Raw genomic sequence first — 13179 nt, 5'->3', positions numbered from 1 at the left:
ATTCTATGGGGGGGGGTGGCGGGTTGTGTGCTCCATGGCCTGTAGCCGTGCCGAGGGGGGCGGTGATTCTGGATGTTCGGGAGGATGGACATGGTGGTGGTTGGATGGGGGGGCGTGTGGTGTTGTAGTTGGTCTGGGATGGCTCTGGGACCTTTGGAGCACTTTGGGGTACTGTAGGGGTTATGGTGGGTTCTTTGTGTGGGGGATCCCTGTGGTGTCGGTGGGTTGGGGGAGTTTAGCGATGGGGGCTGGCCGGGGTCCTTCGGGGCACATGCGAAGGGCTGGTGTTTGACTCTGGGGGAGGTCTGGGGGGGGTTTGGTTGGAGCCTATTGCGCCTGTGGCTTCGACTGGACCTTTCCTAGGCCTTCCCCGGAGTTGGGTATTGGTCTCTTGCGTGTGCTTTGGTGGATTTTTGGTTAGTCTTCAGCGTTGGGCTCCCTCGGTTCGCCGACTGGTTTTGGGGTTCCTTGCGTGGGGGGCTCGCTGTGGCTTCTGCTGTGTTCCGGGGTGTCCCGGAGGTCCCGGTGTCGTCTCGGACCGTCCCGACCCTGCATGTCTTCTCGTTTTGGCCACTGTTGTGTCTGTCTACTTGAGTGTGTGGAGTCGTGTCTCCTTTGGCGTGGCTGCGGGTCCTGTCATTCCTCTGTGGAGTTTGGGGGTGGGGGCGTGGTGTTCGCTGGTTTTCCTTGTGGTGGCGGAGGCGCCGGGGCTGGGGTAGATGGAGCGGCCCGTGGGGTTCGGTCATGGCGTGCTTTATCGGGGGGGGTGTCTTGGATGGGGATGTGGTTGCAGGGGTGCCCAACCTTTTTTGAACCAAGATACTTTTAAATTTACCACCTAGCCGAGAGCTACCAGCCAAAATTGTATATTGTAAGCAGTTATTTGAGGCTTTATAAAAGCAGCATAATGAACACAAATCTGTCAGTACCGAGTCCGACCTCATCTTAAATAACAAACAGCATTGCTTGTTGTAGTTAACAAGGAGAGGCAGAGTTGATTTAGCAAAAAAAAAAAAAAAAAAAAAAAATCAAATTTTATTAATCGAGATCTACTTGAAATCAGCCCGCGATCTACCCGTCGATCGCAATCGACTGGTTGGGCACCACTGTGGTAGGGATTGATGTGTGAGGTGTTCAAGGGACTGACTGTTCCGGGGGGGTTCACATGCCTTCGAGCGACATTATACTATTGTACTTATTTTATGCCTATTCTTAAATCTGCACGTCTACATTACACTACTTTTATTGTCTTTTATACCTATTCTTATGTCTGAAGTTTATGCAATTTTTTATTTTGTCAATTTGTGTGCTGATTTTATGCCCAATGTTCATTTTTATTTTTATTTTCTTTAAAATTGTTTATACTAATTGCTGTGGTGCACTCTGGACTGAGAGTACTATGTAGATAGCTATTCATATTTATTATTGTTATATTGTAGAAATGTGTGCATTGAAATGTTTGTAAAGTCTCGACTACATTGAAAATGAGGGTGACCTCAATTGTAATTTCGAGAATAAATAAAGGTTGATGATGATGATTTGGTCCACGGCATAACCCACCACAACATATGGATCGGGGATATTTGACGCGCTTCAATGGAACCGAGAAAACCGCTCGACTGGCCCGACCCAGAAAACTGCGCCCGGTGACATTTGACCGTTGCACAGGCCAAGATACAAGGTTTCAAAGGGTGCTCGATACCGCCGTCTAGCAGGATGCGGCCGGTATTGCACTTTCGCAATCTCAGACTCATTCCCTATGGTAACACCAAGGTCCCTGGATGAATAATGAATACAAATATCGAAAAAAAGGAAAAAAATATCCAAAAACTACTTTATGTTTTAGGCACAGAAAGTGTTAAGTAAGGGATAATGTATAGCTACGAGGTCATTGTCGCAAAATAATTGACCGACACGGAGTTTAAAATACCGAGCCGCCTCGGCGAGGTGTTTTAAACGTCAGTGAAGGTCAATTATTTTGCGATGATGACCGAGTATAGCTATACATTATCCCGCTTATTACATGGCTAACTTACTAACAATATACCTAATTCATTTGACAAATCGCAGTTGTTCTGTGGCTCTGTCAGCCCAAATAAAGTGATTATTATTATCGCGGACAGCCCGGCAGGTGTGTCTGATTGGCTGCACTGAAACAGTGTGTGTCAGTGGGGCTTGATTACTCCAGCTGCGAAAGACAATAATCACCGGTGGTTATCGAAAAATAATTCACCGCTGTCGGGGGGCTATTGACAATCACAAGCAAGCATTTCGGCGAATGTGAAAACGCCATGTAATAAACAGGAATAACTACCTGGAGTATGCTAAAGACTGAAAGAAGATGTCAAGTAAAGGAAGCTTTCAGATATAAATAAATTCATGGGACTGGTATGATCCAGGGATTGATGTGAACATGTGCTAGCAGGTGATAAATCAATTGTCATGGTTGCTGTGGATGTTTTTGAACCACTAAAATGAACTGAATTGTAGCAAACTAGTTTCAGCTAGCTAACGTTAGCGGATATCCATTACAGATGTTGGGATTTTACATTTTGGTGTTGGATTTTCTGTGTAAATTGACTCCCATTCATTCCAGCTGCAATTCTGGTCCCACGTAGAGGAATATTTCCTCATGAATGCAAGGAACTGTTAGTAACCAATGTCATCTCCTTTCAATACAGTGCTTCTAGCCAGAGGCGGATGTCTTAACTGCTACACCATCTCTGTGTACAGTATTGATACGGTTTAGTGTAATATTATTGTTATTATTACTGTATTATTATTATTATTGTATTATATAACAGTTAACAGATCCTTCCAAAATTATTAAATAAACGTCTACTTGATCTACTATGTTAAATCATCACATATCTTTGAATGATTTCGACCAAATATTAACCTGAAATTAATAATTTCCCTCTATAATGAAAATAAGACCCACTTCTACAATATCAAATCACAATGGCCAACGCTGTTCAGAATCACAAGTACATAATTGCAATACTGTCTTATTGCGACCTATATTGTGTTTGTGATATGAATTTAGTGAGAGGTCCCTTGCAATACCCAGTTCTATTAAGGAACTATCTTATTAGAGGTCCAACTTGAGATGTGTTTACTGCTGTCCTCTTGTTCTGCCCAATAAAATAAAGGAACACGCCAACATTGTGGGAAATGTGCTTACCGTCCTCTTCAGAATCAGACAACAAGATAAGACTCCAATTTCCTCTCTGTGCGTTCAGTAGAAAGCTGGAATGGAAGCGAATTCGGATCACTAGCCTAGCAAAAAAAAAACAGGAGAGGCGCTTTTGCTGGTCCATATCCACTTCCATTCATTTGACTAGCTTGCGGTTGGACTCTGGAAAAGACGGTTTCCCATAATGTTTGCGGGTTCCTTTACATTTTTATAAACTTGAGATGTGATTACTGCGGTCCTCTTGTTCTGCCCAGTGAATTAATAGATACACAGAACATAGAAATGAAAGTCTTACTGGTTCAATGCAGTCTTTGAACAGTGGAGGTGTGGGGAAGGCTGCAAAGATCAACACTCCCACATACAGATAGGTCAGTCCCACTAGTAGGTAGGCCAAAGATAGATCCCGCACCTGTGAACACAGCAAGACATTCATCTTTATTATTATTAGCATCGCTATAAAGCACAATGTGTCCAGTATTAAGAGTTTTTAATGCTTTTGTTGTCTGGTTCAGAGCTCAATGAAACACTGGCCTTGTTTAGAAAAATCCAAAGATTGAAACAGCTGATGGAATTTACTTTACTGCCAGCAAAGACCTCAAATCACATGTGATCCAAATTCTTTACTCCAGCTAAGTAAAAGTGATGTGAAAGAAGACACAATGCCTTCACAATGGACAATAGGAAGTGCTGACTGGACACAGGGCAGATGCAAGGCCTTTTCCTTCCCCTTTCTGGGGTGGATATCAGATTAACTACAATGGTGGAGTGTGACTCGGAACACACTCAGCAGAAACCATGGAAAAGAACAAATGGAACTGGATCTGTGTGGTCAGTCAGCCGGCTGCGGCTCGGTGGAAAGACCAACAGCCTCATGCTTGGTGAACGTGGCAACAGTGTTGTGGTAAAGCTAAGCGCTAGTAAGAGGTGGCCAAGACTTCGAGCTCAACTCGTGAACCAGGAACCATGACTGAGGGGTGTAGCTTTTGTGATATTTTTTTAATAAATTATAAATTGCTAATGGTCGTTTTGAAATTGAGGCCTGACCCCAACTTGAGCAATAAATGACAAATGATGCGAGACTCATACAGAGTCTAATCAGGTTCAAGCATCAATGTGAAGCTAATAAGTTCCAAATAAGTTCAGTTCCAAATACGTAATTTTTTTGTATAAAGTCATTCAGCGCCAATCACGAGTATAGTCGGGTTAACTCGCCATCGCTTGAGCGCCAATCACGAGTATAGTCGGGTTTTGGTCGTTATTTCTTTTATTAGCGATATCCATTCATTTTCATCCATCCAGCCTGATGTTATCGTTGGGAATGGGTCGGAGCTCGCAAAAGGGCAATTTTTTTCTGGGACGATCCAAGCCGTGCAGGCGTGGTTTAAATAATCAGGCGAGGTAACCCGATTTCAACGATACATCTGCGACGCTGCCCCCCCCCCCCCCCTCATATGCAATGCTGTTGAACGTGGCACGGACCTCCGCGCCCAGTACTTCAAATGGCGATCAGATAATTGGATTATTTCTTTTGCATTACATCGATCGTTTTGCACAACATTTGATCGTTGATCCGATATGTATTTCTACCCGATCGACGTTGTATCTGTGTGTATGTGTAGCTGTTTTCAATTGGGTGCAGGAGGTGGGGGGGCGCCGCGCTACGAGGGCCATTTCATGTATGCACGAGGAAGGACAATAATGATGATCTAGCGTTGATTTCAGGAAGATTCGATAATCAGCCGAAAAATGACCGTGTTTTGTGTATTCCACTAAAGGGCTATTATCGCGTCTTTCTCTGGAATGACTAGAAATCACCAAAACTATACTCGTATTCAAAACGGTATAAAACGGAAATGTACTGATGAAAAAACAATCCGTTTTGTACATGTTGACTGCAAGCAACTCACTGATAATCGACCAGTGTATTAGACCCATAGCCATAATTTAAGATATACATGACCAGGTAAAAGGTTATGTTAAGTCAAGTTATCCTGTGTCTGACCCAAATGTCTACCTAGTGAAAAATCCAGTTATTCAGACCCGATATCCAATATCTTTTGTGTGAAACAGGAAAATTACAATGTTAGCCATTGTGCGCAGCGTAAAAGGTTATTCAGCTGTGCGCCAGGTGCTTATTTGACAGCAGACAGGTCCACTGAAAACACTGAAGCTGATGTTTAAGTTAAGACAACCCAGAGAGCCAGAGCTGTCCAATAATTGCCAACAGCAATAGGGGCTATTACCATTAACCCAACAGCTGCTTGTCTAACGTTTAACTCTGACTATGACTAGAAGAATCTCTAGGCAGAGCGGTAACCACAACAATTAAACACTGGCTACAAGTTATCTAATGTTGGCTAACATTATGACTACTGCCAAGAGACATTCTCGTACGAGATGCACTGTTTGCCGCCATATGAGACACGGACGGTCTTCCGCGGGTTCTCCTGTGCTGTGCAAAGACGAGATGCCAGAAAGCGGTTGAGGCAGGAACGTCGGTCAGCGTAAACTGATTCTGCCTCCACGCCTCCCGGGTCTGTGAGGGCATCTCCAGGCTGGTCAGCTGTGTGGAGAACAAAGGTAAGACTCACGTTGTTCTCTTGGTGTTTGTTGCTTTTCATCAGTGTGATGATACAGTTGTGGATGAAGAAGGCCAGAGTGAGGACCCCCGTCAGCTGAGGAAACAGCGGCCTGAACTCTAGACACAAACACGGAGAGAATAAAACACCACGTGTTGGATACCCTTCAGATGCAGCACCACAGATATTGGTATTGATTATCTGGCATAAAAAATAGGGAAACAATGTCCCTTCAATTCTCCCCTCCCCTGTCTCGAACGTTGCTAGACTATGCCTCCCACTGGTCGGCTGCAGTGAGGACGAAGCCTTGCATCACGTGTCCCCTCCGGTACACGAGGAGGCAGCCATCGCATCTTTTCACCTGTACAGCGCGATCTCTCAGTGGTGAGGAGTAACGCGTGAGAGGCTCACGCTGCCCCCGTTACTTCCTGATTCTGCTGTACAGGCGCACCAACCGACCTGTAGGAGTCGCTGTCCACAACGTCCAATCCCCACCCACCAGCTTTCCCACCCCTAACACTGCCAATAGACCTATCTCAAACCCTGCCCTCTTTTCTTGATCCTCCAATCACAACTGTCGCTTTGTTTGTCCGAGGTAAGCGACAGTTGTGATTGGAGGATCAAGAAAAGGGGCAGGGTTTGAGATAGGTCTATTGTGTTAGTATGAACGACCAGCCAAGCTGGTAGCAACGCCGAGAGCTGGGCTCGAACCCAGCATATCCTGCGTTAGTGGCGAGCGCCTTGCCCACTGCGCCACTTAGCCACCCTGGACTCCAGGTTTTTCAAATGTATTGGCAGCCTGAAATCATATCATGACATTTCGGTGTGAACACACCACCTTCAGAATGGCTTGCATGAAGCATGAAGGGTAAGTGACCCAAGTTTATACAAGTCAAACAGGAAGTGACAACAAGAGATCTGCACAAGAGTACAAAATACCACTTACTGATTGATTATCTGGCCAATAATACCTGGCTAAAACAGTATCGGAACATTTACCCAATACTAAAATCTGACACCATATAAAAGAGCCATGGTGAAAATATTCTTAGATAAAAATGTCTGTCCAATGACCATAAACTAACGGTCTATTCTCTTGAGTAACAGTGATGTTCCGGGTCGGTGCGCTGTATTAAGCTATACATAATACTTTAAAAAGGGGAATAATACCCATTTTGAGAATTCACATATGTTCTTCTTGTGCCCCAGGACAGCTCAGTCAACACGCACCACTCTCTCCTAAAGCTAGACATCAGAGAAAACCCTCCACTCACTGGGATGTCAAATCTGGGTCTGCTCCATAGACAATAAATGGTGCTCTGACTTTATGAGGCCATAGAATTTTTGTGTGAGCCCTTGACACCCAAAAAAAGGTTTAATTCTGGTTCAGACCTCCTCGCAATGCTAGAATATAAACCTCAAGACTTAACTTATAAACATAAACAGGCGAAAATGGACTTTGCAAAGGTTATATGAGGTAGGAAATGTATTCAGCTTGTAGGCTATAGAAAAACGACAGAAAACTGCCTATTTGGGTGGAAATGTGAATATAAACAAAGCAATGTATGGCAGGATACACCATGTTTGGAAAATAACATGTTTCTCCTTATCTCTCCTTTCTGCCCTGGAAGTCAGAAGAATCAATAACAGATCAAACAGGAACATGAATGGCATCTTTGCATAGATAAGTGGTTGAAGAATCTCTGTCACAGCTGTGGTAACAAAAATCACGGGGACGCCCAAATGTCAACAAGCTTGGTCTTTATCATTAACTCAATCAGTTAAAATGCCATCGCCTAACATGGGGATACGTGGCTGTGTTTGCAGGCCTAAAGCTATATTGTATATTATAGCTATGGATCTAATAATATAGTCGATTGTCATTGAGTTTCTTCCGGTCAAGATGCAAAAAACAAGATAATTTTTTCATTCATACATTCCCGTTTTATACCGTCATGAATGAGTGTAGTTTCATTTCCAAAATGCTCCATAATGGCCAGCAACGTGTATTAGAGTAAAGCGTTATCGTTTCTTCCCTGGACTAGCTACCGTTCTCAAATCAAATTTAGATTATCTGTATTATGTTTCATCATGGATGCATGAAAGGGGGGCAACCAACGGAACACGCCACACACACCCCGATCAGCAGAAAGGAATTTTTGGATCAACGCAATATTGATACCATATTAGGGCTGTCCCCGACTAAGGATTTGGATGGTTGACTATGATTGGCCAAAATTTGCCGTTAGTCGACTATTGGTCGACTAAAAAAAAAAAAAAAAAAAAAAAGTATAATACTTTTTATTTAAATTATTATTATTATTATTTTTTTTTTTATCATTCCATTTGGGCTGTGGGGGGTGCTTAATGTCTGAAGGAGTCGACTGAAGGCTTCTTGTCCTCTGCAAAAGCATGCAATTGGTCCACTGATGGACCAATGGACCCTATCCCCTCCATCCTAGTCAAGGCTTGTCTCCCTGCCCTTTCTCCCCTAATCACCTCCATTGTAAACACCTCTCTGACCACTGGCCTATTTCCCCCCGCCCTCAAAATTGCTTCTGTCACCCCCCTACTAAAAAAACCCGGTCTCAACCCTGAAACCCTTGATAATTTCCACCCCATTTCCAACCTCCCCTTCCTCTCAAAAATAATTGAGCGAGCCATTGCCTCCCAATTAAAATCCTACCTCGACAACAATAACCTTTATGATACATTTCAATCCGGATTCCGCACCAAACATAGCACCGAAACTGCTCTTCTAAAGGTCACCAACGACATACTCCTCTCTGCCGACTCTGGTTCCCTCTCCATCCTCATTCTCCTAGACCTCAGCGCTGCTTTTGACACCATCAGTCACCCCATCCTCATCACTCGTCTCCAGTCCTCCGTTGGCATCTCCGGAATCCCCCTCACCTTGCTCCAATCATACCTCTCACACAGGCACCAATTCATCTCTCAACAACTGCAAATCCCCCACTGCCCCCATCACTCATGGTGTCCCCCAAGGCTCAGTACTTGGTCCCCTGCTCTTCATCCTCTACATCCTTCCACTTGGTCTGATTCTCCGCCAACATGGCCTGCGTTTTCACTGTTATGCAGACGACAGCTCTACCTCTCCACCAAGACTATCACTCCAGCCACTCTCTCCACCCTCAGCACCTGCCTCACAGACATCAAAACATGGATGCAAAATAACTTTCTCAAATTAAACTGCAATAAATCAGAAATCATCATTATTGGTCCAAAATCCCTCACCAGCCACACCCAGGATTTCACCCTAAATATTGATGGTACCATTGTCACCCCCTCCACTCACGTCCGTAACCTTGGCATCATCCTGGACTCCACCCTTTCTTTCCTCCGACCATGTGAACCACATAACCAAATCTGCCTTCTATCACCTCCGGAACATTGCTCGTCTTCACCCCTCCCTATCACTCTCCGCTGCTGAAACACTGGTTCATCCATTCATATCATCAAGACTAGATTACTGCAACAGCATCCTCTACGGCTCACCAAACACTATTCTCAATAAACTCCAATATGTCCAAAACTCTGCTGCCCGCATGCTCACCTCCACCCGTCGCTCTGATCACATCACCCCTGTCCTCCACGACCTCCACTGGCTTCCAATCAAATACAGGATACATTTTAAAATACTACTCATCACATTTAAAGCCCTCAACAACCTTGCCCCTCCCTACCTGTCCGACCTCCTCCACCGTCACACGCCCACCCGTCGCCTTAGGTCTGCAGATGCCAACCTCCTAACACCTCCCACGACCAAGCTCCGGACCTGGGGCGACAGGGCCTTTGCTGCTGCTGCCCCCTCCCTCTGGAATGCCCTCCCCAGCCATATCCGTGATGCAAACACCCTGACATCTTTTAAATGAGCCCTCAAAACCCACCTTTTCAATCTTGCTTTTGACCTCTAATTCTGTCGGTTTTATTTTATTTTGTCATGTATTATTTTTGTTCTGTTTTGTTCTGTTTTTTTGTTTTGCCATAGTTTGTCTCTCCTGCCCATGTGAAGCGTCTTTGAGCACCTGGAAAAGCGCTATATAAAATAGATGTATTATTATTATTATTATTATTATTATTATTATTATTACATCTTGATATTTGTCTAGTGTGTTCATTAGATGGGTGAAATCCTCTTTCAGTGCCTCTGTGCCTGTTTTTGTAGGCAGTTAGCCTCTGGTATGCGTGCCTAGGCCTCTTTTCTTTTGGAAAGAATGATAAAAAAAATTTAAATAATTATAAATATATATATATATATTTTTTTATATATTCGACTAAGAGGTTGGCCAGTCGACTACAGCTCCTTTCGACCGATTAGTCGACTAATAGGGGTCAGCCCTATACCATATAGACCTTACCTTGAACAGGATCTGTCAAGAAAAGAATATTCCAATTATCTGATCGCCATTCCAAGTACTGATGTCGATTGTATTGCCAACGTAATCCAGCACTGAACATGATCCGGGGGGGCCCAACCCTCGTCGATGCATACGTTATAAGCGCTTGCCCTGCCAGAGTAGTTAGACCCCGCCCGCACGCTGCAGCTCGGCCCACACACCACTGGACTTTTGCTATCTCAGACCCATCCCCAGTGATAACACACAGCTGCCTGTATGTTTATGAATGGAAATAGCAAATAAAAGAAATAACAATCCAATAACGTATATATACGTGGTTGACGTTCAACGATTGGCGGGCTAACACGTATTAAATCGTTGTTGGCGGCCATTGAGTTAAAGTCGTCATTATGTTATCATATTGTCGTAGCTTCAAACATAAACATTCTAAAATTGGTCCAAGTTTATTTCCTGTCGCAGTGTTTGCCAATACAATAGCTGATGGGAAATAAACTAGGACCCAAGCTGTTCCCATAGCAACAGACTTCCATTGAAAAGGTCTATGACCACTACAGACACGTTGTTGTCATCATTTACCTGCGACAAAGAACTGGGTGGAGTCAAGCCAGTGAAACTCCAAGTGGAAGCCCAGGCGAATGGCCTTCAGAGTGACCAGGAAGATGAGGTAGACCACTGATATGGTGCCTGCATGGATCAATCAAGTCAATGAGACACGACCAGACAAAAACAAACACATCATACTTGTTTATGTGCCTTATTGAGACTAGACTCAGTGACCCTGTTACCTCAATTACATTTACATACATCAACTAAGCACTCACGTCATATAAAAGATTTTATTGTCCTAAACTAAACCCATGTCACGTGATAAGTAGGGAAAGGAAGTGTCTTTGCACTAGTGTTGTCAAAAATATCGAAGTATCGATACATATCGATACTGAATATTTAAAACAGTTTCGATACTCATTTCCCGAAATACCGATACTTTCTGCAGTATCGATACCAGCTGGCTTGCTCCCGCAAGTTGTTGACAGACAGACACGCTGTTGCAGAGCACACTGGCCCCTCCTCCTCCTCAGAGACCAACAGACACAAGCTGCTGCAGCCTCCTCCCCTCGCGTCAGACCTGTCTTCAGTTTGTAAACAAAGCTATTAGCTAACGTTAGCTAGTCCGTTAGCTCAGTTAGCTTATGCTAGCTAGCTGGCCACCTTTATAATTACTTCATGGAAACGGAGTAACGTTAGGTCGAGTTCATTCATACTACACTAGTACACGTATGAACTCGACATAACGTTACCCCGTTTCCAACGTTAGGTCGAGTTCATTCATACTACACTAGTACACGTATGAACTCGACATAACGTTACCCCGTTTCCAACGTTAGGTCGAGTTCATTCATACTACACTAGTACACGTATGAACTCGACATAACGTTACCCCGTTTCCAATGTTAGGTCGAGTTCATTCATACTACACTAGTACACGTATGAACTCGACATAACGTTACCCCGTTTCCAATGTTAGGTCGAGTTCATTCATACTACACTAGTACACGTATGAACTCGACATAACGTTACCCCGTTTCCAACGTTAGGTCGAGTTCATTCATACTACACTAGTACACGTATGAACTCGACATAACGTTACCCCGTTTCCATGAAGTGTTTAATGAGCAGCAATCTTGTTGAGAATGTAACGTTAATAAATGCTCCGAGCATATCTCTCTCTCTCTCTCTCTCATGAAAATGGTTGGAGTTGTTGTTTTAACCAAATAAAAAGCAGCAGCACTATTGCATAACTGAGTCATGTTTGCTATGTATTTCTTTCTTTAGGAGAGTTTGTTTCAGTTTTAGCATGATGTTTTATAGATGGCTAGGTTAAACAGGTTTTTGTTTTTAAGAGGGGTTTGATTTAGATTAGATCATTTAGTTATTTTTAAATGTGTGATCTAAAGATAAACAAAGGGTTTTAAAAGTGTTATATTTATCTTATCTTATAGTACCAGAGAGAAGCTGAGGAGAATCAACCAGCAACAAAAGCTAAATTTGTTTAAAAAAAATAAAAATTATTATTATTTTTATTTATTTTTGGTATCGAAATGGTATCAAGGTATCGTATCGAAGTCGAAATTCCAGTATCGTGACAACACTACTTTGCACACGTTTGATTACATTTAAGTAACACAAAAGGCATTCATCTTTCATGCTCATAAAAGCTCTCCATACTATCCCTCTGCCTCCTAGGTCTCTACACCCACCCTGCCTCCTAGGTCTCTACACCCACCCTGCCTCCTAGGTCTCTACACCATCCCTCTGCCTCCTATGTCTCTACACCCACCCTGCCTCCTAGGTCTCTACACCATCCCTCTGCCTCCTAGGTCTCTACACCCACCCTGCCTCCTAGGTCTCTATACCATCCCTCTGCCTCCTAGGTCTCTACACCATCCCTCTGCCTCCTAGGTCTCTACACCCACCCTCTGCCTCCTAGGTCTCTACACCCACCCTGCCTCCTAGGCCTCTACACCATCCCTCTGCCTCCTAGGTCTCTACACCCACCCTGCCTCCTAGGTCTCTACACCATCTCTCTGCCTCCTAGGTCTCTACATCATCCCTCTGCCTCCTAGGTCTCTATATCATCCCTCTGCCTCCTAGGTCTCTACACCATCCCTCTGCCTCCTAGGTCTCTACACCATCCCTCTGCCTCCTAGGTCTCTACATCATCCCTCTACCTCCAAGGTCTTTACATCATCCCTCTGCCTCCTAGGTCTCTACATCATCCCTCTGCCTCCTAGGTCTCTACATCATCCCTCTGCCTCCTAGGTCTCTACATCATCCCTCTGCCTCCTAGGTCTCTACACCATCCCTCTGCCTCCTAGGTCTCTACATCATCCCTCTGCCTCCTAGGTCTTTACACCATCCCTCTGCCTCCTAGGTCTTTACATCATCCCTCTGCCTCCTAGGTCTCTACATCATCCCTCTGCCTCCTAGGTCTTTACACCATCCCTCTGCCTCCTAGGTCTCTACA

At 44.2% G+C, this 13179-nt stretch overlaps 1 protein-coding gene across 2 annotated transcripts in view; it reads right to left on the bottom strand.

The window, feature by feature from the left end:
* slc38a9 (solute carrier family 38 member 9) overlaps nucleotides 1-13179 on the bottom strand; it is a 46010-nt gene that overhangs the window by 18397 nt on the left and 14434 nt on the right. For both annotated transcript variants that reach the window (XM_084325326.1, XM_084325325.1), the window contains exons 10-12: nucleotides 10731-10838; nucleotides 5788-5894; nucleotides 3492-3605 (exon numbers count right to left, since the gene is read on the bottom strand). In XM_084325326.1, the coding sequence (XP_084181452.1) occupies nucleotides 3492-3605; nucleotides 5788-5894; nucleotides 10731-10838 (329 nt within the window). The remainder of the gene's footprint in view (nucleotides 1-3491; nucleotides 3606-5787; nucleotides 5895-10730; nucleotides 10839-13179) is intronic.

The sequence above is a fragment of the Notolepis coatsorum genome (genome assembly GCF_963971535.1).
Source record: "Notolepis coatsorum genome assembly, chromosome: 11".
NCBI classification, from domain to species: Eukaryota; Metazoa; Chordata; class Actinopteri; order Aulopiformes; family Paralepididae; genus Notolepis; species Notolepis coatsorum.
Note: the sequence above shows the minus strand (reverse complement) of the source record. Positions and strands in the feature narration are given on the sequence as shown.